Here is a 22084-nt window from a genome sequence, read left to right as displayed (position 1 = left end):
CAAATGTTAAGGCAACAGTAGCCCACTGCAAGTCAGGGTCCTTCACTGAAATCTTCCTTGGATTAATAGTATCCCTGTGAAAAAGTTAGGGGTTGAGTACTAGTTTGAAGTTTTAAGAGTGGCATTTTGTGTTTTGTTTAGGCCTTGTTTACACCTCTCACTGCTATTTACCATTGTAAAGAATGTATGTAGGACTGTTGTTCACTCTTTACAGTAAATTAATAAGAATAGGTTGGTAGGCATCCTGAACACTGAGCACATCGTACCTATCAAGCAGTAGATATTAGCAGTGTTCGTTTAGACTGCAGAGAGTGAGGGAGGTGACTTGGATTTGTTTCGCAAAAGACCTGTAAGCAAGCACTGCTCACTGCCCAGTGATAAGAGCAAACAGTGGCTGGGTTAAAGGTCAAAGATGACACTAGTTGCAGTAGAGTAGTCTACGCAATAACCTGGGTGTATTTATTTCTATCGCGCACCAGACTCATACTGTACACTGTGGCTGACGAAAGAGACTAATTTATCACCAACATTATTACTGTTATATATTTTAGGACTATTGCCTGTATTTTTTACGGTTATGTTATGGTCATGATGATAACATTCATCTTTCCAGTCAGACCTGCTGCTGTCCTCCACCCAGTTATGTGTTCTCACCTACAATTATATGATAATCCATTGTATGTATCAGTTACGTGAACATCCATTAGTCTTACAGGACTGATAACATTACAGTAGTGGCATTATAGCAGTGACAACGAGTCGTACAACAATAACGAGTGTTTTCTTTCTGAACCAGGCCTCTATGAGGAAGACTGCTCTGTTTGACTTCCATCTGGACCGGGGAGGTAAGATGGTGGAGTTTGCTGGCTGGAGCATGCCTGTCCAGTACAAAGACAGCCCCATCAACTCCCATATGCACACTCGCCAGCACTGCTCCATCTTCGACGTCTAGTCACATGTTACAGGTGAGAGGGATTTCACTATGCCGATTTGGGAACTGTCAGATATCCGGTGGTTATTGTATTGGCTATAGCATCCATTTCTGTGTCTCTCTATCAGAGCAAAGTCCATGGGAGAGACAGAGGGAAATTCATGGAGTCTATGATTGTTGGAGACGTAGCAGAGCTGAAGGACAACCAGGTGAGAAAAATGTCTGAAAGCAAAGGCACACATGTGCATGCATGCCCACACACAGACGCAGGCACACATAACACACACACACTCCTCCCACTTTTTTTTTATCTCCAGGGCACGCTCACCCTCTTCACCAATGACAAGGGAGGAATTAATGATGATCTCATCGTCACCAAGACAGACCAAGGCTACCTCTACGTGGTGTCCAACGCTGGCTGTGCAGACAAGGACTCCGCCAACATGAAGGTCAGTAGTCTGCAAACATCCAAGTTGTGGATGGATTTGTAATGCTTTGATAATATGTCATGTCTGTATGTGTTTCATTTATCTGATACTTTCTGTGCTTGCTGTAGGCTAGACTGGCAGAGTTTAATGCTGCTGACCATGGTGTGGATCTGGAGTTTCTGGGGGAATGTTTGATTGCTGTTCAAGGGAAGTTTTCTTATGGCAACAGTTCTACTCAATATGTTTATATCGGAAGGTTCCACAACATTGTGCCCTCCTGAACGTGGCCCTGTGTTAAAGTAGTGTTTGACCTGAGTCGTATTCATTAGGCACCAAATGGAAGAAAACAGTGTGAAACAGGGAGCGAGTAACTGAACTTGTCCAATAAGAAACACTTGTTTTCCATTTGAAAAACATTTTTCTACGGTGTGCACTAATGAATACAACCCTGTACATGTCCTCCTCAGGTCCCTGCATGGCCCAGGTGCTCCAGTCGGGTCTGACAGATGACCTCAGCAAGCTGACCTTCATGACCAGCACCTTGGCCACAGTGTTTGGGATCCAGGGCTGCAGGCTGACCCGCTGTGGCTACACCAGAGAGGATGGAGTGGAGGTGTCTCTTTCACTCTTTCTTAGTACTTCAGTAGAGGTGGATGTTCTTGTGTGCATTTACTTCAAGTATCCTTTGTCTGAAAGCAGTAGGCCTTTGTAAACAAGAATGTGTTTATTTCCCTGTGAAGCAACCTTTAAAGTATCAGACATTTCCTCCTCCTCCTGCTCAGATCTCAGTGCCTAAGTCTGGCGTGGTGGCCCTGACTGAGCACCTGTTGGCCAACAGTGAGGTCAAGCTGGCCGGACTGGGGGCGCGAGACAGTCTGAGGCAGGCCTCTGTCTCTATGGCAATGACATCGATGAGACTACTACCCCTGTGGAGGCAACCCTGTTGTGGACTATAGGTGACTCCTCAAAATTATACACTCCCCTATAGAGCATATTAGTGTGTGTGTGTTTGTATGGGTGTGTGGGTCTGTGTGTGTGTGTGTGTGTGTGTGTGTGCATCAGTGTTTGTGTTGGTGTATGTCTGCGTTTGTGTCTCTGTTTGTGCTAATTGGGTTGTTTGATGGACTTGCAGGAAAGCGGCGGCGTCAGGCGAAGGATTTCCCCGGTGCGGAGATCATTCTCCCCCAGATAAAGGCGAAGACAGCGAGGAAGCGTGTGGGCCTGGTGTCCTCGGGACCCCCTGTCAGACAGCACACCCCCATCCTCAGCCCAGAGGGAAAGGTCATAGGTCAGTTAGAGGATCTCTACTAGCTACGACAAAATACAAGAACAATCTATGTATTCTCACTGTGGTGAGGTTTGAATAATCATATGTAAAAATGTGATCATACCTACTTAGGATCAGGATGCTTTCAGTAGGCCTCACTGTAGTGTTATTTAGGCCCAACTGGCCCGCTGTTCCATTGAAATGCAGCTGTGTGTGGATTGCTTTTGAGATTAGATTCAACTTTCATTTCATCTGTTTTTTTTCTTCAGGTGAGGTCACCAGTGGTTGCCCCTCCCCCTGCCTGAAGCAGAACATCGCCATGGGTTACGTGGATGCGCCATACGCCAAGAATGGAACTCCCATTCAGGTGGAGGTGAGGAAGAAGTGAGTGAAGGCGGTGGTCAACCAGATGCCCTTTATGCCTATAAACTACTACTCTGGCCAGTAGATCTGTCTCTCAATGGACACCCAGCTTATGCAATCAGCCTGCGTGCCAGTGGACAGTAACCTGACTAGACAGACCTTCTCCCACTGACCACCAGAGATCAGTCTATCAGTCTATCAGAGCAATGCTGCCCCCTTGTGTTTACCTCGAGCAGTGACACTCAAACCTGAAGGACTGCAAGGCTTCTTTAGCAACAGAGAACGGGTTATGAGTGTGTGTTGCCTTGCCTGCAGCCATACTCAACACAACTATAAACACAGCTGAACCCTTGATGATGAGGCTTTTCACTCCTGTTATCTGAAGCGTGTTAATGGTCCTCAGACCACTGTGAGTTGTATGAATGAGCCATACGGTTGGAAGGACAGGAAAGGGAAATCGCTGACTGGTCCTCAAAAGCAGCATAACGTGCTATGTAAACCAAGAGACAAAGCAGGATGTCGCTTGAACAGGACTAGTGTGCAAAACTTGTTTTCTCCTTTCTAATACTAATTAGATGTTGAATTTAAACGAGCATTTTGCAGGCTTAGTGACCCAATGACGTGTGTGTTACATAAATGTTCACTAATTGCTAACTTAATACTATATATCAACAGGACCAAACTCTCCATATGATTCCAAATTGTGATATTATATGTCATTAGGCTTGTACAATGATCTTAGTTGTTACAGTCCCAACAAACTGAAACTTAACAATACAATACATGGTGTGTAGTGGAGGGTAAACGCAGCTCATCCGTTTCTTTTTCCTTCAACAAATGGCCCACCTTTTACGGAAAAATTCATTGAAAGTATAGAGACCTTTACTTTTTTCACAGGGACCGGCGATCGGTTTACACACCTAGGATTTTTCATCACTACATCACTGATGATATGCAGTAACATGGCCAAAAATCTTAAAAGAAAGCTTTAGAAACTAGAAGTGGGACTATTGTAAAGTAACTTCGAGGTGTTCGTGGTCTTGCATCTCCACTGTACTACTGAAATATTGTCTCATTGTTTTGGGATTGACGTGTGAATGCCTTCATTTGTACAGCTAGGTAATTATGTCGTTTTTGTATCTAGCACCCTTATATTTTCCTTGTAATATAGGGTGTAATTCACAATATAATACGCCTTTCCCTATGTTGTGGAATGCCTTAACTTTGTAGAAATTGCTTTGCATTTTTGGAGGTCACTATTTTCATGTCATCATATGACTCCACTAGATCGAAGTTAAATATTATCTTTCGCTGATCTCATTTGCTAAAATGAGTACGAGTACGATTGCCATATTTGTATGGACTATATTCACTGTTTATTCATGCATTAGTCCATGGAGATTGATTCATGCACTGTGTTTTTGTCCTTTTAACTGAGATTGGGTTGTTTATAAATGATTCTATAAATAATTAAACACGATAAAAGGCACAAAATAAACCAATAAATGAGTTTCAAACCGCTAGTGTTATTTACATTCCTCAGACAGACAATCCAAACGGCTTCATTAAATGTATGGGATTGTGGGCACTGTAGCTTAATCGAAGATGAATTCATGCTTTGGGTACTTGAGCGAGAATCATCATATGACTACAATACCCAGCTTCGCCTACAATATCTAAAAAGAGGTGGAGCATGTCCGGTCTGGAAAGCGGTTACTGAGGAGAAGATGGTGGAATTTGAAACAGTAATGTGCTCGATACTCTGTCCCAAACACTTTGAAAAATATTTTCTATCTCAACCTGGCATTAGATATCGGCTACCCGGAGACAATCACAGATAATATATTCTGAAACATTGAAGAAAACGACATTCATCGAGTTGTACAGCTAACTCAATGATATTGTCTGCCTTGGTGGCTGAAACGTGGTGCCACTGAAAACACGACGTGGGGGGTATTGTTAGTTTGGCTAGCCAAGTTTTGGAAATCGGGTGTCATCGCACAAACTAAGAGCTTGAATATCCTCTGGGATTGTGTTCAAAAGACTGACACCGGTGGTGCCCTGCTGACAATTGGAGGTGAAGAAACCTGACTGGCGACATGCCAAGGATTAAAAAAGGGAAACGTGGTTCGAACAAGTGTAAGCTAACTGCTAACCTTTTCTTTTTTACCAACACACGATCCTGTAGTAGAAGGGCTAATTACTTCTATACTGGACAAACTAAGATGGCATAGCTAGTAAGCTAAGTGTGCAACTGCCAGAATTGATCTGCATATGGAATACATTTACTAGCTATTATAGTAACGTTACTTTCTTATTGAATGTCAATTTCTTTGATACTAACACATAACGGCTATAAGACATATCTGTATGCTATGCATTGTTATATTTTTGCATTCCTAGCTAGCCAATTTATCTTGCCTTAGTTAACTTGATTTACCACTTGATCATTCAAAGTGACATTACAACATAGTGTAACGTTAGTGGCAAGTCTGCTTTAAAGCGAGACAAGCATGAATGGTACAACGCTTGTCCCTGAGATGTTCTTTTTTAGCAGGGCTCGTGTCAGTCTCTGAAAATGTCTCAAAGTGAGGTCATTTGCCTGTGATGCAACACGACTCGAGCCTGGTCCTTTGACCGGCAATGCTGTCATATTTCACACGTTTAGATCGGAATCAGGGACATAGTTACAATGCTTGTGTGTGCGCTTTTCGTTATGCCTATTTTGTGCCGACCACAGGTTTGCCAGAGCTTGTAGCTATGTACCTAGCAGGGCGTTCTGCTCGCCGCCCCTGGTCAATTGCGGTTTGATGTGGGTAGTGCACATCACATGCTGACGCAACACATCCCCGGTGGACTCGGCAGAGATTTCAATTGCGTACTCCTCACGTCCTCGTCTCCTTCTCAAAACCCATTGGAGGAGAAGATCGGAGGGGAGGGACCTCTGGCTTTCTCATCCAATGGGTTTTGAGGAGGATATGACGAGGGGGAGAAGAGGAGCATGCCATTGGGTTCTTCTCTGTGTCGGATTGCTGATGCTGAAACTCAGTTTTGCCAGATGTACAGGTGGCCAAATGTCAGTAGTGTGGTGGAAACCTCCAAATTATGGATCATAAATTAACTTCTGCTCAACTAGAATGCATTAGCTAGCTAGCTATCTCCAAGTAAAATCCAGGTTTATCACAACCACAGACTAATCTCGTAGTAGATATTACACTTACACACAACTCTCCATATGACAATACTAAAGATGGCAGAATTCATCTTGTTCCATTTATGAGAATTATCAAACTGTAGAAAATGTCCTGACGGGTTTACAGAGAAGACTGTCTGGGGGAAGCAAGAGATACATTTCTGAAAGCAACATGAGGAAGTTCAGTCTGTCTAAAAGTCTCTTCCTTCACCCATGGCCAACTTGCTATCCATCCACCCCTCCCCTCTCCACCTGAACCCCTTTTACAGGCTCTCTCCGACATGAGGTTCTACAATTGCAGCTGTCAGCCAAGGGCCCCCTGTCTCTCAAAGGTAACGCAGCAGAGCTCCAATCCCTGGCCTGCTTCAAACCTAACTCCTCATTTTGTCACCTGGACCCATTTTATGCCTATGGCCATCTGTCAACTATTCCTGTTTGACCATCACATCCCAATACTTCCACACCCACTTAACTCCTCTTTACCATTAGACGTCATTGTCACTATTAATATGGTCTTGCATGGCCCATGACGTTACAGGTGTAGTAGCTACTTTCAACCATTCCTAACCATAGCTGTGTTCAAATACCCATACTAGCATAGTGTATACTACATACTTAATGGGTAAATACTACATACTGTATACTATTAGTTAATTTTAGTATACAGTAAACCATCGGTATCATTTCAGTTGAGCGTACTAGCGCTTCACCTGTCTACCTGGAATTTGATGCTGTTGCTATGCAACCTCTTGCTAGCTTGTCAGCATAACAAATGACTAGCTAGACATTTTACGATTTCGAGTGTGTACATAAATTCAATATGGAGTGCCAGAGCGCGCTCTGGGCATTTTGTAAATCCAGAGCGTTGTCAGATTGTCCGTTTAGTAAATTCAGAGTGTTTCACTCTCTGGCCGAGGAGTAGGGTTGATCCGAGCTTTCTGACCTCACAATGGCAGTCAAGCACCCAAGCTAACTTCCTAAGTTGGCTAGCTTGCTAGCTATTTCCAGACACGAATGAGAGGAGAGAACTCTGACCACTTTACTCGCCCTAGCAGAGCTGGTTAGACTGTTATCCACAGTGTTGGTGACCGTAACTGTGCTGCTGGCAACAATTTAATTACGCTTTCTTTTGACAACATTTACTGACATATATTCAACGGGTGTTGAACGTTTGTAAATTCATCCATTATTCTGCACTCTGGCACACTCAGAAGAGAGTGCTCTGAAATTGGAGTAGATGGCCAGAATTAACAATGTCCATTGAGAACGCACAACGGCTATACCACTTAGCTAAGAATGACTTGAATGATCAAGTCAATAAACGTTGGGTAGTTAGATTATAATGAATATGCCTGCCGGGCAAGTTCAAAGTATTAGTAGTCAACTAACTTTAGGTAACTAGCTAACAACATACCGGTACATATTACTGCAGTAATGCTATGTGGTTCATAAGGATAGCGTAGCTAACAAATTCAGCTAATTTGAAAATTCATTACTTTATTACATTGCTCAACATTTTCTTAACGTTTGTCATAATTAGTTAAAGCAATGAATTTCTAACCATTCTCTCGTCGGACTTTGGCTGCATAATTTCTGCCGTTTTTCTTCAAATCTGAGAATTGTGAAGCCGTGTCCATTTGCTGAAGAAATGCATTATGGGCCCTAAAATCACGGAAATAGTGTCCACATGCTTGTATACTTCATATTTTGGCGAATTTAGAACAACATCCGGGAACTTTTGGCGTGCTAACTATATCTGTACTATCACCAGTACTACATACTCAATTTATGTCACAAATAGTATGGTTAGTGTGTTTAGTATGAGTATTTGTACACAGCTCTTGTCTTCTGGGAGTTGACTGCCATATGTTTTTCCCTGCCTCACATCACCTCAGCTGGTCTCATGTCCCAGGATTCCCAGCGTTCTCTCCCCCTCTGTCATGCTAACACTGTATCACCAGATGGATACTCCCAGCTCCACCCTCCCCTCTGCACCCCTCCCCTGATTGTGATGCCATGTTAGCTAACTCACTGACCTCACTCTTCTCATAGAGGCTTCATTCAGAATGCTGCATGGCACTCTCTCAAAACCATAGCATTACCATTCGTCAGCTTTCCTATCGCATACACCCCGTGTTGTTTTGATGCTCTATGGTTCAGGTTCTTTCCTCAGAGAAACCTGTTTGTAATTCCAGTCATGTTGTGATGTGCCAGAATCTGACTTAGTTTTTAACCTTGAGCAGCTGGGAAATTGCTTATGAAAATCTGTGTTAAAGACCCGATTGGCCAAGACTAAGTCTATATGTGGGCACAGGAAGCCCATGCTGGTATGTGAGAGACAGTATAGTCCCAAGTAAGGGGGGGGGGGCGTGGTGATGGCAATGAGGTCCCACCCTTTCCTCTCACTGGACGTATGGAGAGAAGAGAAGCCCTGCCACTCAAGCACCTCCCCTTGGCATGACTGAGGTGCAGTGCAGACAGTTGTGGAAACGTTGAGTGATCGCTATGGGCTGACACGTGCATGGTGGTTCGGAACACAGGCATGCACTCCCCGGGGGGGGGGGGGGGGGGTCAAGGTTGCTCACCAGTAAGTCATGTGACTGATAAAGGCCCACTCAGGATCACTAGGAACAGAGTGGTGAGATGAGGGACACTTATTGAATTAGATGTAGCTAGAATAGAAACTAAATGAATGGACATGTTTTCTGGAAGCCATTGTTTATCTTTGGACTTCATACTATTAATACTATTATTATTATTATTTTTTTTAAACTAGGCAAGTCAGTTAAGAACAAATTGGCCAAACCCTAACTCGGACGACGCTGGGCCAATTGTGCACCGCCCTATAGGGCTCCCAATCACGTCTGGTTGTGATACAGCATATCATCGAACCAGGGTCTGTAGTTATGCCTTGTACACTGAGATGTAGTGCCTTAGACCGCTGCACCACTCGGGAGCCCACATTATATAAGCCTGGAGGTCATACTATTATACAAGCCTGTGGACACTACAATACTCGTCAGCTCATGCCTCAAAGTTCCTCCTGTGTTTTTAGCCAAGTTATTCTCAGACATGTCATTTTAAAGGCTTCCCCTAGCCCTACAGCCATTGAACAGGAAGGGGATTGTATTGCTGGATTCCCTCTGTCCAGGTCTGTCAGCCCGGTGAACTTTCCTCCAGTAAAGCTCTCTCTGCTGGGGCAGGCCAGATGACTGGCTTGGCTAGTGGGACAGAGATATAGGTAGGGGGGTGGGGGGGTCAGCCTGGCCAGGACTGGGTTAGGCTCCCATGCTGCCTCAGGGCTTTCTAATGTTGTCAGGATTACCGTGGGCCCGTCACATAGTCGTTGCATTGAGCCGGCCGGTCATTGTGTGGGATGGGGGTCAGGCAGGTCGTGTCAGTGTGACCCAGAGGGTACAACCTCACTGTGGAACATGGAAACTGGCGTCTACAGGGAACAGTACTGTAGGAAGAGGAAAGGTCATACCTGTGTCAGGGCCACTGAGGTCATGGATCTCATTGATATCCATAAAGCCCTCCATGGTAGACGAACTGTCAAATCAAGATGGAAAAATACAAGTCAAATGTTATCCAATTTACCAGAAATACTGTTGATTTTAATTGAAGAACATGTACAAGTTGAAAGACTTGTGAGAGCTTGTCCTGAAGAGCCGTCCCTCACTTTGAATTCAGGCAGGAAATCAACATTTTCCCAACAGTTGGTATCTGTAGTTTAATAGCAGACAATGCAGAACCAGTCAAATGTTAATAATGTAATGGAGACTATGGTGTTTCTGCCACCTGTCAGGTTAGGGACACCGTCCGGTAGCTGTGCTACTGGCAGTGCCAGTCGAATCAAATCAAAGGTTATTCATTTATTGCATTCACAGATTTGCAGATGTTATCGCAGGTGCAGCGAAATCCTTGTGCTTCCAGCTCCAACTATGCAGTAATACCTAGCAACAACAAAAACGATACACATAATCCCGAAAAATTCTAAGTTACAAAGGATGAGCCATGACTAGAGTGTAGTATGTAAAACATTTAAGCGAGCAGTGTTCCGTGACTGTATGTCCATAGGGCAGTCGTCTCAAGCTTCAGGGCAGGGTACTGGGCGGAGTGCTGCAAGTGTTGACTGCTTAACAGCCTGATGGTCTGGAGATGGAAGCTGCTTCTCAGTCACTCGGTCCCGGCTCTGTCTCCGCCGTCTAGATGGTAGCGGGGTGGAAAGGCTTTTGCTCGGTAGCTGAGGTCCTTTGATCTTCTTGGAGGGCAGGAAGTGTGCCTCCGGTGACGCGTCGGGCTGACCGTACCACCCTTTGGGGTGCCACTGCGGTTGCGGATGGTGCAATTTCCGTACCAGGCGGTGATACAGGCTGACAGGATGCTCTCAATTGTGCATCTGTAGAAGTTTGTGAGGGTCTTAGGGCCCGAGCCAAGTCTTCAGCCTCCTGAGTTTGAAGAGGCGCTGTTGGCCCTTCTTCACCACACTGTGTGAAGGGACCGTTTTCAGGTTGTTAATGATTAGCACACCGAGAAACTTGACGCTTTTGACCCTCTCCGCTGCGGCCACGTCTGTGGATGGGGGCATGCTTTCTGCTGTCTCCTGTAGTCCACAATCCTTCCTTTTGTTGAGGCTGAGGTTATTTTCCTTCCACCGGTCTGCCAGGGCTCTCATGTACTCCCTATAGACAGTCTCCTCATTGTTGTTGGTAACCAGGCCTACCACGGTTGTGTCGTCAGCAAACTTGATGATTTTGTTTGAGAAGTGCGCGGTCATGGATGAACAGGGTTTACAGGAGGGGGGCTGAACACGCCACCCTTGTGGGGCCTCTGTGTTGGGGATCAGTGTGGTTGCCTACCTTCACCACTTGGTGTCGGACCGTCAGGAAGTTCAGGACCCAGTTGCACAGGGACGGGTTCTGACCCATGGCCCTGAGCGTAGTGATGAGTTTAGAGGGTACTGTGGTGTTGAAGGCCGAGCTATAGTCGATGAACAGCATTCTTATATAGGTATTTCTCTTGTCCAAGTGGGATAGGGCAGTGTGCAGTGCACTGGCGATTTCATAAACTATGGTTCGGGAATCAAAGTGAGCCCTAGGCATGTTAGAGGTGGGTCACGAGTTATGAGAATACATCTATAATCACACAATTATTTCTTAGTTTGGGCCTATGGAGGACGATTTGGGACACGGATGGACGGTTAGTTTCTCATTTGGGTATCAAGCTGAAAAAGTTTAAGAACCCTTTGTCTAGGGTGTAAGGAGGTGATATGGTCCCTAACTCGCCTCTCAAAGCACTTCATAGTGACAGACCTGAGTGGTGCGGGGCGATAGTCATTTAGTTCAGTTTCCTTCGCTTTCTTGGGCGCAGGAACAACGCGACCAGCATTCCCAGTTTAGCTACATGAATGTGCTCGTGTCAGCACCGTGGGCAGAATAGACCCTGCTCTCTATAAGGAGCGGTTCCTGGGATATCATTACTGACGGACACCAACAGCTGAGCCACAGACAGAGACAAGGTTCACTTCGAGCTCACTCTTCTTCTCCCCCCTCCCTCCCCTCCGGTCCCTCTGTCCTGCTCTCACTTCCTCTCCTCTCTGTCCTCAATTCCTTCTCTCGTTCTCGTAGGCGGGAGGAATGGGGTAAAGGGCGAGTCGGGTGCCAGTGATGATGAGCTGGCGTCTGACGTGCTCAGTCACTACAGCAGCGCCAGCGAGAGCGCTTCAGTCGTGGACGAGGCCACTGGTGGGTGCGCACACACACACACACACACACACACACACACACACACACACACACACACACACACACACACACACAGCATCATTATTATCTTGTCCACCACAGGGGGAGGTGGTGAACCAGTAGATGAACAGACTGCCCAGGAGGAGACGGAGGACAAGCTGAAACAATGCATAGATAACCTGATGGACAAAAGGTGCGTCTCACAGGATTTAAAAGGTTTTTATGAAAGGACTTATTGTACACATTCTAACTGCACAAAAAAGGAAAGCCACCGATGTTGCTAGTACTTGCCTAAATGGACATTAGGAACATGGGGTGTCTTCAGAAAGTTTTCAAACCTCTTGACTTTTTCCACGTTTTGTCGTTAAAGCCTGAATTCGAAATTGATTTAATTTACATTGTTTGCCATTGGCCTACACACAATAATATCCCGTAATGTCAAAGTGGAATTATGTTTACAAATTAATAAAAAATGAAATGTCTTGAGTCAATAAGTATTCAACCTCTTTTGTTATGGCTAGCCTAAATAAGTTCAGGAGTAAACATGTGCTTTAAGTTGCATGGACTGTGTGCAATAATAGTGTTTAACATGATTTTTGAATGACTACCTCATCTCTGTACCCCACACATACAATTATCTGTAAGGTCCCTTGGTTGAGCAGTGAATTTCAAAAATAGATTCAACAACAAAGAACAGGGAGGTTTTCCAATGCCCTGCAAAGAAGGGTACCTATTGGTAGATGGGTTAAAAAAAATAATAAAAAAAAACAGACATTGAATATCCATTTGAGCATGGTGAAGTTATTAATTACGCTTTGGATGGTGTATCAATATCAAATCAAAGTTTATTTGTCACGTGTGCCGAATACAACAGGTGAAATGCTTACTACCAGGCTCTAACAAATAGTGCGAAAAAAAGGTGTGTGTGTCGGTAAGTGAAGAAATAAAACAACAGTAAAAAGACATTTGAAAATAACAGTAGCAAGGCTATATACAGACACCGGTTAGTCAGGCTTATTGAGGTAGTATGTACATGTAGGTATGGTTAAAGTGACTATACATATATGATGAACAGAGAGTAGCAGTAGCGTAAAAAGAGGGGTTGTCGGGTGGTGGGACACAATGCAGATGGCTAACCGGGCTAATGTGCGGGAACACTGGTTGGTCGAGCCAATTGAGGTGGTATGTACATGAATGTATAGTTAGTGACTATGCATATATGATAAACAGAGAGTAGCAGCAGCGTAAAAGAGGGGTTGGGGGGGGGGGCACACAATGCAAATAGTCCGGGTAACCATTTGGTTACCTGTTCAGGAGTCTTATGGCTTGGGGGTAAAAACTGTTGAGAAGCCTTTTTGTCCTAGACTTGGCACTCCGGTACCGCTTGCCATGCGGTAGTAGAGAGAACAGTCTGACTGTATAGCCAGTCACTACAAAGATACAGGTGTCCTTCCTAACCGAGTTGCCGGAGAGGAAGAAAACCTCTCAGGGATTTCACCATGAGGCCAATGGTGACTTTAAAACAGTTGAATGGCTATGATAGGAGAAAACTGAGGATGGATCAAGAACATTGTAGTTACTCCACAATGCTAACCTAATTGACAGAGTGAAAAGAAGGAAGCCTGTACAGAATAAAAAATATTACAAAACATGCATCCTGTTTGCAATAAGACACTAAAGTAAAACTGCAAAAAATGTAGCACGGAAATTGACTTTGTCCTGCACATAAAGCATTATGTTTGGGGCAACACAACACATCAGCATGGTGGTGGCTGCATGGTGTTAGGGGTATGGAGCTAGGCACAGGCAAAATTCTAGAGGAAAACCTGGTTGTTTGTTGCTTTCCAACAGACACCAGGAGTCAAATTCACCCTTCCACAGGACAGTAACCTAAGACACAAGGCCAAATGTACACTGGAGTTGCTTACCAAGATGACATTGAATGTTTTTGAGTGGCCTAGTTACAGTTTGGACTTAAATCTGCTTGAAAATCGATGGCAAGACTTGAAAATGGCGGTCTAGCATGATCAACAACAACTTGAGAGCTTAAAGAATTTTAAAGCTAATGTGCAAATATTGTACAATCCAGGTGTGCAAAGCTCTTAGACTTACCCAGAAAGACACAGCTATAATCACTGCCAAAGGTGATTCTAACATGTATTGACTCCATACTAATCTAATCAAGATATATTAGTGTTTTATTTTTCATGATATGTAGATTTTAATTTTTTTAATCAAATTTTCCAATGAGAGAGTATTTTGTGTAGATCGTTGACAAAAAACAAATGACAAGTCCATTTTAATCCCACTCTGTAAAAACGTGGTGCGAATACGTCAACAACGGTGTAAGAGTTGTCCTCTCGTAACGACAGCGATAAGGCAGAGCTGTGTAGAGACGTACTGACGTGGCCCTTCCTCCCGTCCCTCTTAGTGCAAAGACGCGCCTGGCAGCCCTAGACTCTCTGGGAGGGGCCTTTTCCTCCAAGCTGCTCTATGACTTCCTGATAGAGAGACGCCTCACAGTCAGCGACTGCTTGGAGCGGAGCCTGCGCAAGGGTGAGACGCCACAGCACTGTGTGTGGGTTGGGGTCTATGAATTACGGTGGTAAATGTAGTCAAACGTACATCACTTTAGGTGGTGCTGGCCTGAGTCAAAACTTGAAAAGATGATTAGGACTTACACTATTACTCTACCGTACCTTTATTTGGCTTGAAATTTAACTATTTCTATCCAGAATGGACCTTCGTCGAGTCTGAATTTAGGCTCTACGAATTCAGTTAATCTTCTGATTGACCAAGTCCCGCGATAGCCTGACTTCTCTTGTCGAGCTTGTAAAAAGGGATCTTACCCCTCCACCCTTTTCCATCCCTCTACTCTGTTTCTGTCCCTTCTCTCCGTTCTTCTCTCTCAGGTGGTGGAGAGGAGCAGGCTGCAGCGGCCACAGTGTGCGCCCAGCTGTGCGTGCAGCTCGGCGGGGGGGACGAGGGTGAGGAGGGTTTCAAGATCCTCCGGCCCGTCCTCAGCGCCATCATGATTGACGGCTGTGCCAGTGTGTCCGCCCGCCAGAGCGTGAGTGTCACCATTGGCCTTCGTCACACTCCTGTTGTCGACGGCAGTTTTTCCACTAAGAGTGCATTCTTGTAAGTCGCCGTTTTTAAGTTGTACATCCCTCTTGCAGTGTGCCCGAGCGCTGGGTATGTGCTGCTACGTTTCTGCTGCGGAAGACGGAGAGGTGAGGTTCTCTAGAAATCCTTTTCATTCTATTTCTCTGTAGCTGGGAAAGAGATGTAGTATGGAAAATCAAGATCAAGAAATTGAGTCAATGCATGGTTAACTCTTTCTCTCTCGCTTTTTGTCTCTGTCATTATTTTTTCCACTCTCCCTCTGTGGCAGGACTTGGTGAAATCCATGAGTCACCTGGAGAGTGTATTCACCATGTCGTACCCCAACCGCGAGGGCACCCTGCCCACCCCCAATGCCGGTGCCCCAGGGCTCCACAGCGCTGCCCTGCATGCCTGGGCCCTGCTCGTCACCCTCTGCCCCGCATCCCGCCTTACTGTGCTGCTGGACCTGTGAGTGACAGACACACACACACACACAGGGGCTGCGTCTTAAATGACACCCCCGTTCCCCATTTAGTGCCGTAGTCCTGTACTGCATATTTGACTAAAGAAGTGCACTGTATGGCCACTACATGGGGAATAGGGTGCTATATGAGACACAACCGGGATCTGAATATATAACCTGCCACGTTGCTCAGCTCACGTCCTCGGTCTCCTCTTGTGCTCAGACATCTACCCAAGCTACAGGCCTGCCTGGAGAGCAGCGACGTGAACTACAGGATAGCTGTGGGGGAGACCATAGCCTTGCTGGTTGAACTGGGAAGAGATATAGACAGGGTATGTTTTGCCTAATGAACAACCAGGGGCTGTAGGCATCAAGCATCTGAGTAGGAGTGCTGATTTAGGATCCGTTTTGCCTTCTAGACCACAATGAATATGATTACATGGACATGTAAATACAGGCCCTGGTTCTACTCGCTCGGCAGCTCAAACACAATATGGAGGCAATGCAGAGCCCATGGAGAGGAAGTGGGGGAAATATCCCTGCTGATCCTTGTTTTTCTATGTAGGAATTTGAGTTTGAAGACAGCGACACGCTGTGTGAGTGCCTGAAGGGCCTGGCCACCGATGGGAACAAGCACCGTGCCAAGAACGACAGGAGGAAACAGCGCACCATATTCAGAGAGGTGCTACATTACATAGAGGTGAGGAACCACGATTCACCCTGAACATTAACCGGTGCAAGGTTCTAACGTTGCTCGAGGGTTTTTAAATGACACCAGACCAGTCACTGTAACTGGAGACCGTTGGTCAGTCACTGAGAGAAATATGAAATGTTGATTTTGATTGACATTTTTGCCCGATGTCGTGCAGAACGAGGACTTCTCCGAGGAGAAGATCCGCTTTGGTGTGGAGGGCATCTACATCGACAGCTGGATGCGCAGGAGGGTCTACGACGCCTTCAAAGAGGTGCTGGAGTCTGGAGTGAGACACCATCTTCAGGTTTGAACAAACATCTAGGTCTATAACTGTGTTGGTAGGATATAGTTGATATCTATGCTATAAAGAGACTATCTCTGCAACCAGCATGTTCTAATAAAATCTTTCTGGAAGGTTTGTGATGCTTGCTTGCCTCTTAATTATCCTTTGGAAATGGCTAGTTTTTAAATGGTGTGCCTGGTCTTGTCTCTCTAGTTTAACCCGCTGCTGAGGGACATATTTGGCCTGGGACCCCCCCTGATACTGGACTCGTCTGTCAAATCCAGCAAGATCTCCCGTTTCGAGAAGGTGACCCCCATGACCTATGACTGTCTCCAAACACACCTCCCACCGGCACATAACCCCTCGTCATGAAACCACGACCACTGACAAATACCCACTTAACCTGTTCAACAACCATATGGTGCATTTCATGTGAGAGCTCCACTGTCTAATTATACTGAACAAAAATATCAACTTACCATGCAACAATTTCAAACATTTTACTGAGTTACAGTTCATTTAAGGAAAATCAATCAATTAAAATAATTTCATTAGGCTCTAATCTATGGATTTCACATGACTGGGCAGGGGTGCAGCCAAGTGGGTGGGCCTTGGAGGGCATAGGCCCACCCATTGGGGAGCCAGGCTTAGCCAATCGGAATGAGTTTTTCCCCACAAAATAACTTTATTACAGACAGAAATACTCCTTAGCAGCCCCTCATTGACGATCCACTACATGAAGACGCCCTGGGCTGGCGTAGTTACACGTGCTCTGCAGTTGTGAGGCCGGTCGGACGTACTGCTAAATTCTCTAAAACAGCGTTGGAGGAAGCTTATGGTAGAGAAATTATTCAATTCTCTGGCACCAGCTCTGGTGGACATTCCTGCAGTGAGCATGCCAATTGAAAAATCTGTGGCATTGCGTTGTGACAAAACTGCACATTTTAACCTCCCTGGGCAAGGTGGGAGGTTTGCGTCCCACCTAGTCAACAGCCAGTGGAATCGCGTGGCGCGAAATACAAATACCTCAAAAATGCTATAACTTCAATTTCTCAAACATATGACTATTTTACACCATTTTAAAGACAAGACTCTCGTTAATCTAATCACATTGTCCGATTTCAAAAAGGCTTTACAGCGAAAGCAAAACATTAGATTGTCAGGAGAGTACCCTGAAAAAAATAATCACACAGCCATTTTCAAAGCAAGCATATATGTCACAAAAACCAAAACCACAGCTAAATGCAGCACTAACCTTGATGATCTTCATCAGATGACACTCCTAGGACATTATGTTATACAATACATGCATGTTTTGTTCAATCAAGTTCATATTTATATCAAAAACCAGCTTTTTACATTAGCATGTGATGTTCAAAACTAGCATACCCACCGCAAACTTCTGGTGAATTTGCTAAATTACTCACGATTTAACGTTCACAAAATACATAATTATTTTAACCTCTTACATCTAGACGTTCCGCTAGCGGAACACCTGCTCCAATATCCAATGATGGGCGTGGCGCGAAATACAAACTCCTCTAAAATCCGAACACTTCCATTTTTCAAACATATGACTATTTTACAGCATTTTAAAGACAAGACTCTCGTTAATCTAACCACACTGTCCGATTTCAAAAAGGCTTTACAGCGAAAGCAAAACATTAGATTATGTCAGCAGAGTACCCAGCCAGAAATAATCAGACACCCATTTTTTGTTCAATCAAGTTCATATTTATATCAAAAACCAGCTTTTTTACATTAGCATGTGACGTTCAGAACTAGCATACCCCCCCGCAAACATCCGGTGAATTTACTAAATTACTCACGATAAACGTTCACAAAAAACATAACAATTATTTTAAGAATTATAGATGCAGAACTCCTCTATGCACTCGATATGTCCGATTTTAAAATAGCTTTTCGGTGAAAGCACATTTTGCAATATTCTCACTAGATAGCCCAGCCATCACGGCTAGCCATTTAGACACCGACCAAGTTTAGCCCTGACCAAACTCCGATTTACTATTACAAAAGTTTGATTACCTTTGGTGGTCTTCGTCAGAATGCACTCCCAGGACTGCTACTTCAATAACAAATGTTGGTTTGGTTCAAAATAATCCATCGTTATATCCAAATAGCGGCGTTTTGTTCGTGCGTTCAAGACACTATCCGAAGTGTAAATAAGGGTCACGAGCATGGCGCAATTCGTGACAAAAGATTTCTAAATATTCCATTACCGTACTTCGAAGCATGTCAACCGCTGTTTAAAATCAATTTTTATGCCATTTTTCTCGTAAAAAAGCGATAATATTCCGACCGGGAATCTGCGTTTAGGTAAACAGACGAAAGAAAACAAGGCATGGGGTCGACGCGGGCACGCGCCTAAGTCTCACAGTACTGTAACCAGCCACTACCCAAACACGCTACTTTTTTTTCAGCCAGAGCCTGCAAAGCCACGATTCAGCTTTTTGCCGCCTTCTGAGAGCCCATGGGAGCCGTAGGAAGTGTCACGTAACAGCAGAGATCCTCTGTAATGGATAGAGATAATCAAGAAGGGCAAGAAATTGTCAAACAGGCCACTTCCTGCATGGAATCTTCTCAGGTTTTGGCCTGCCAAATGAGTTCTGTTATACTCACAGACACCATTCAAACAGTTTTAGAAACTTTGGAGTGTTTTCTATCCAGAGCTAATAATTATATGCATATTCTAGTTTCTGGGCAGGAGTAATAATCAGATTAAATCGGGTACGTTTTTTATCCGGCTGTGAAAATACTGCCCCCTAGCCATAACAGGTTAAGAATTATAGATACAGAACTCCTTTACGCAATCGCGGTGTCAGATTTTAAAATAGCTTTTCGGCGAAAGCACATTTTGCAATATTCTGAGTACATAGCCTGGCCATCACGGCTAGCTAATTTGACACCCACAAAGTTTGGCCCTCACCAAACTCAGATTTACTATAAGAAAATTTGGATTACCTTTGCTGTTCTTCGTCAGAATGCACTCCCAGGACTTCTACTTCAACAACAAATGTTGTTTTGGTTCCAAATAATCCATAGTTATATTCAAATAGCGGCGTTTTGTTCGTGCGTTCAGGTCAGTATCCGAAGGGTGACGCGCGAGCGCATTTCGTGACAAAAAATGTCACAATATTCCATTACCGTACTTCGAAGCATGTCAAACGCTGTTTAAAATACATTTTTATGCTATCTTTCTCGTAAAATAGCGATAATATTCCAACCGGGCGACGTTGTATTCATTCAAAGGCTGAAAGAAAAAAATGGAGAATTCTCATGAACGCGCTTCTCAGTCTCACTGTTCCCAGCCTGACCACTCACAAACAGAGCTGCTGTACTTCGCCCAGAGACTGCAGACACCCCATTACACTTTCTGGTGCCTTCTGAGAGCCAATGGAAGCCTTAGAAAATTTCACGTTACAGCAGAGATGCTGTATTTTCGATAGAGATGCCACAGAAGGAGAACAAGTTGTCAGACAGGGCACTTCCTGTATGGAATCTTCTCAGGTTTTGGCCTGCCATATGAGTTCTGTTATACTCAGACACCATTCAAACAGTTTTAGAAAACATTCTAAAGTTTCTATCTAAATCTACTAATTATATGCATATTCTCGTTTCTGGGCAAGAGTAGTAACCAGTTTAAATCGGGTACGTTTTTTTTATCCGGCCGTGCAAATACTGCCCCCTAGCCCCAACAGGTTAAAGTGGCTTTTTATTGTCGCTAGCACAAGGTGCACCTGCGTAATGATCATGCTGTTTAATCGGCTTCTTTATATGCCACACCGGTCAGGTAGAAAGATTATTTCTGCAAAGGAGAAGGGCTCACTAACAGGGATGTAAAAAAAAAAAATAATTGTATTAATTGCACAGAATTTGAGAGAAATAAGCTTTTTGTGCAAATGGAAAATGTCTGGGATTTTTTATTTCAGCTCATGAAACATGGGACCAACATTTTACATGTTGCGTTTATTTTTGTTCAGTGTAAATGCATGTCGGTTAAACAAAATGTACTGGTCCGTTTTGATTTAGCAGTACCATGAAATGTTATAAGTTTGCCTAGTCTTCACAAGACTGCCCTCCATATTGTCATTCTTTATTTTGAAGGGTGTAAGTCTAACCTGTTGATTTATTTTCCTCTCACAGCATCTGTTCAACTCAGCGGCATTCAAAGCCAGGACTAAACTAAGGAACAAAGTGAGGGACAAGAGAGCAGATGTGATGTGAGGAATTGATGGAACGTGCCGTAGCCATATAGGACGAAGCCCGAGGAGAAGAAGACTGGGGTGTATTCATTGACGCAAAAGGTCTGGAATGTTGGAGACCAATGTAATGAATAGAGCTGACATGATTTCCTATTCAAAATGGCAGACAATCCTATCTGTTTTACACAGTACATTTCTATAGTGAACCTTCTGTGACGTTGCACCCTCCTGTACAGCCCCCTGGCCCAAATTGTCATCCTGCTCCGTGCCCGTCGTCTCACAGGACCCAGTGGCTGCTGCCAAAACAGGGACTTTGCAGACAATGCAAACGTGTGTTTTTATTTTATTTAACACCACAATAAAACTGACCTATGAGATGCCTGAAAATAAAACAAAAAGGTAGTTTATTGTACCTTTTTTTAATTAATATTTTGGAAGATCATCTAAACCATTTTTGGTAATGTATTTTACTTTCTAATTTATTGAAAGTGGGAGAACAGTATGATTTTTAAATTAAGTTATTTTTAGACTTCAAATATGGGAAAAGGACAAAGAGAATTAAGGTGTCATTTTTCATGTATATTTTTATGCAGGTTGGTTGTGCATAATAATGCATATGTGAATATACAAATGCATATGTATGTATTCAAGGAGTGCATTTAACAATGGAGATGTATTTTGACAAGCAATGCTATGTAATAACCCAAAGGGTTAGGCATATTAATTGATTATGGATAAATTAAATGTAATAAACACTCACACCAAGGCTGTATCTGTTCATTATTTTCCTTAAGTGGGTTTAAAAAATATATTTGAATGTTGACATTGTAATGCAGATACCAAAGGCGAGGCATGAGAAGGTACCAATTAAACTCAGCAAAAAAAGAAACGTCCTCTCACTGTCAACTGCGTTTATTTTCAGCGAACTTAACATGTGTAAATATTTGTATGAACATAAGATTCAGCAATTAAGACAAACTCAACAAGTTCCACAAATGTGACTTAACAGAAATTGAATGTGTCCCTGAACAAAGGGGGGGTCAAAAGTAACTATCTGGTGTGGCCACCAGCTGCATTTATTTTTTTATTTATTTTTTATCTTTATTTTAACAGGGAAAACAGACTGAGACCTGGATCTCTTTTACGGCTGTGCCCTGTGTAAACATGTTGACATGTACAGTTTTAGGCATACAGACAAGAACATTTCAAACATACAAAACAAAGACACAATTCAACAGAAACAATCACAGACAACATCATATTGATCCTCCATAACATTTTTAAAATGGGCAAGGGACACCAGAGTGTCTAACTTAAGTTGGATCTGCAGTTTGTTCCATAAATAAGGCGCAAAGGAACTAAAGGCAGTCCTACCCAACTCTGTGGA

The 22084-nt window shown here is 43.9% G+C and overlaps 1 protein-coding gene and 1 pseudogene across 3 annotated transcripts; both read left to right on the top strand.

Moving 5' to 3' along the window:
• Window positions 1–800: 800 nt before the first annotated feature.
• On the top strand, window positions 801–4512 carry LOC106572273 (aminomethyltransferase, mitochondrial-like; annotated as a pseudogene). The gene is made up of 8 exons (XR_014380663.1): window positions 801–965; window positions 1060–1140; window positions 1249–1380; window positions 1488–1587; window positions 1827–1972; window positions 2142–2315; window positions 2492–2647; window positions 2896–4512. The product of XR_014380663.1 is annotated as an aminomethyltransferase, mitochondrial-like (transcript).
• A 171-nt stretch (window positions 4513–4683) lies between these two features.
• Window positions 4684–21463, top strand: LOC106572274 (interferon-related developmental regulator 2). 2 transcript variants are annotated; one of them, XM_014146328.3, is made up of 13 exons: window positions 4684–5128; window positions 6452–6514; window positions 11813–11929; window positions 12032–12122; window positions 14361–14485; window positions 14842–14999; window positions 15109–15162; window positions 15324–15502; window positions 15721–15829; window positions 16063–16197; window positions 16367–16495; window positions 16688–16780; window positions 20639–21463. In XM_014146328.3, the coding sequence occupies exons 1-13, from the start codon at window positions 5089–5091 to the stop codon at window positions 20717–20719; spliced, it is 1374 nt and encodes a 457-aa protein (XP_014001803.1). In that variant the 5' UTR covers window positions 4684–5088; the 3' UTR covers window positions 20720–21463. The 2 variants fall into 2 exon arrangements, with proteins under 2 accessions (XP_014001803.1, XP_014001804.1); XM_014146329.3 differs by lacking the exon at window positions 6452–6514.
• The last annotated feature ends 621 nt before the right edge of the window (window positions 21464–22084 follow it).

This window comes from Salmo salar, chromosome 15 (genome assembly GCF_965601325.2).
Source record: "Salmo salar chromosome 15, fSalSal1, whole genome shotgun sequence".
NCBI lineage: Eukaryota > Metazoa > Chordata > Actinopteri > Salmoniformes > Salmonidae > Salmo > Salmo salar.
Note: the sequence above shows the minus strand (reverse complement) of the source record. Positions and strands in the feature narration are given on the sequence as shown.

Bases quoted from the DNA above. Each gene is read 5' to 3' on its own strand.
- LOC106572274 (XM_014146328.3), top strand. From the start codon at position 5,089: ATGCCAAGGATTAAAAAAGGGAAACGTGGTTCGAACAAGT. The intron at 14,486-14,841 runs GTGAGACGCCAC...CTTCTCTCTCAG, and splicing joins GGAGCGGAGCCTGCGCAAGG to GTGGTGGAGAGGAGCAGGCT. The intron at 15,000-15,108 runs GTGAGTGTCACC...TCCCTCTTGCAG, and splicing joins GTGTGTCCGCCCGCCAGAGC to TGTGCCCGAGCGCTGGGTAT.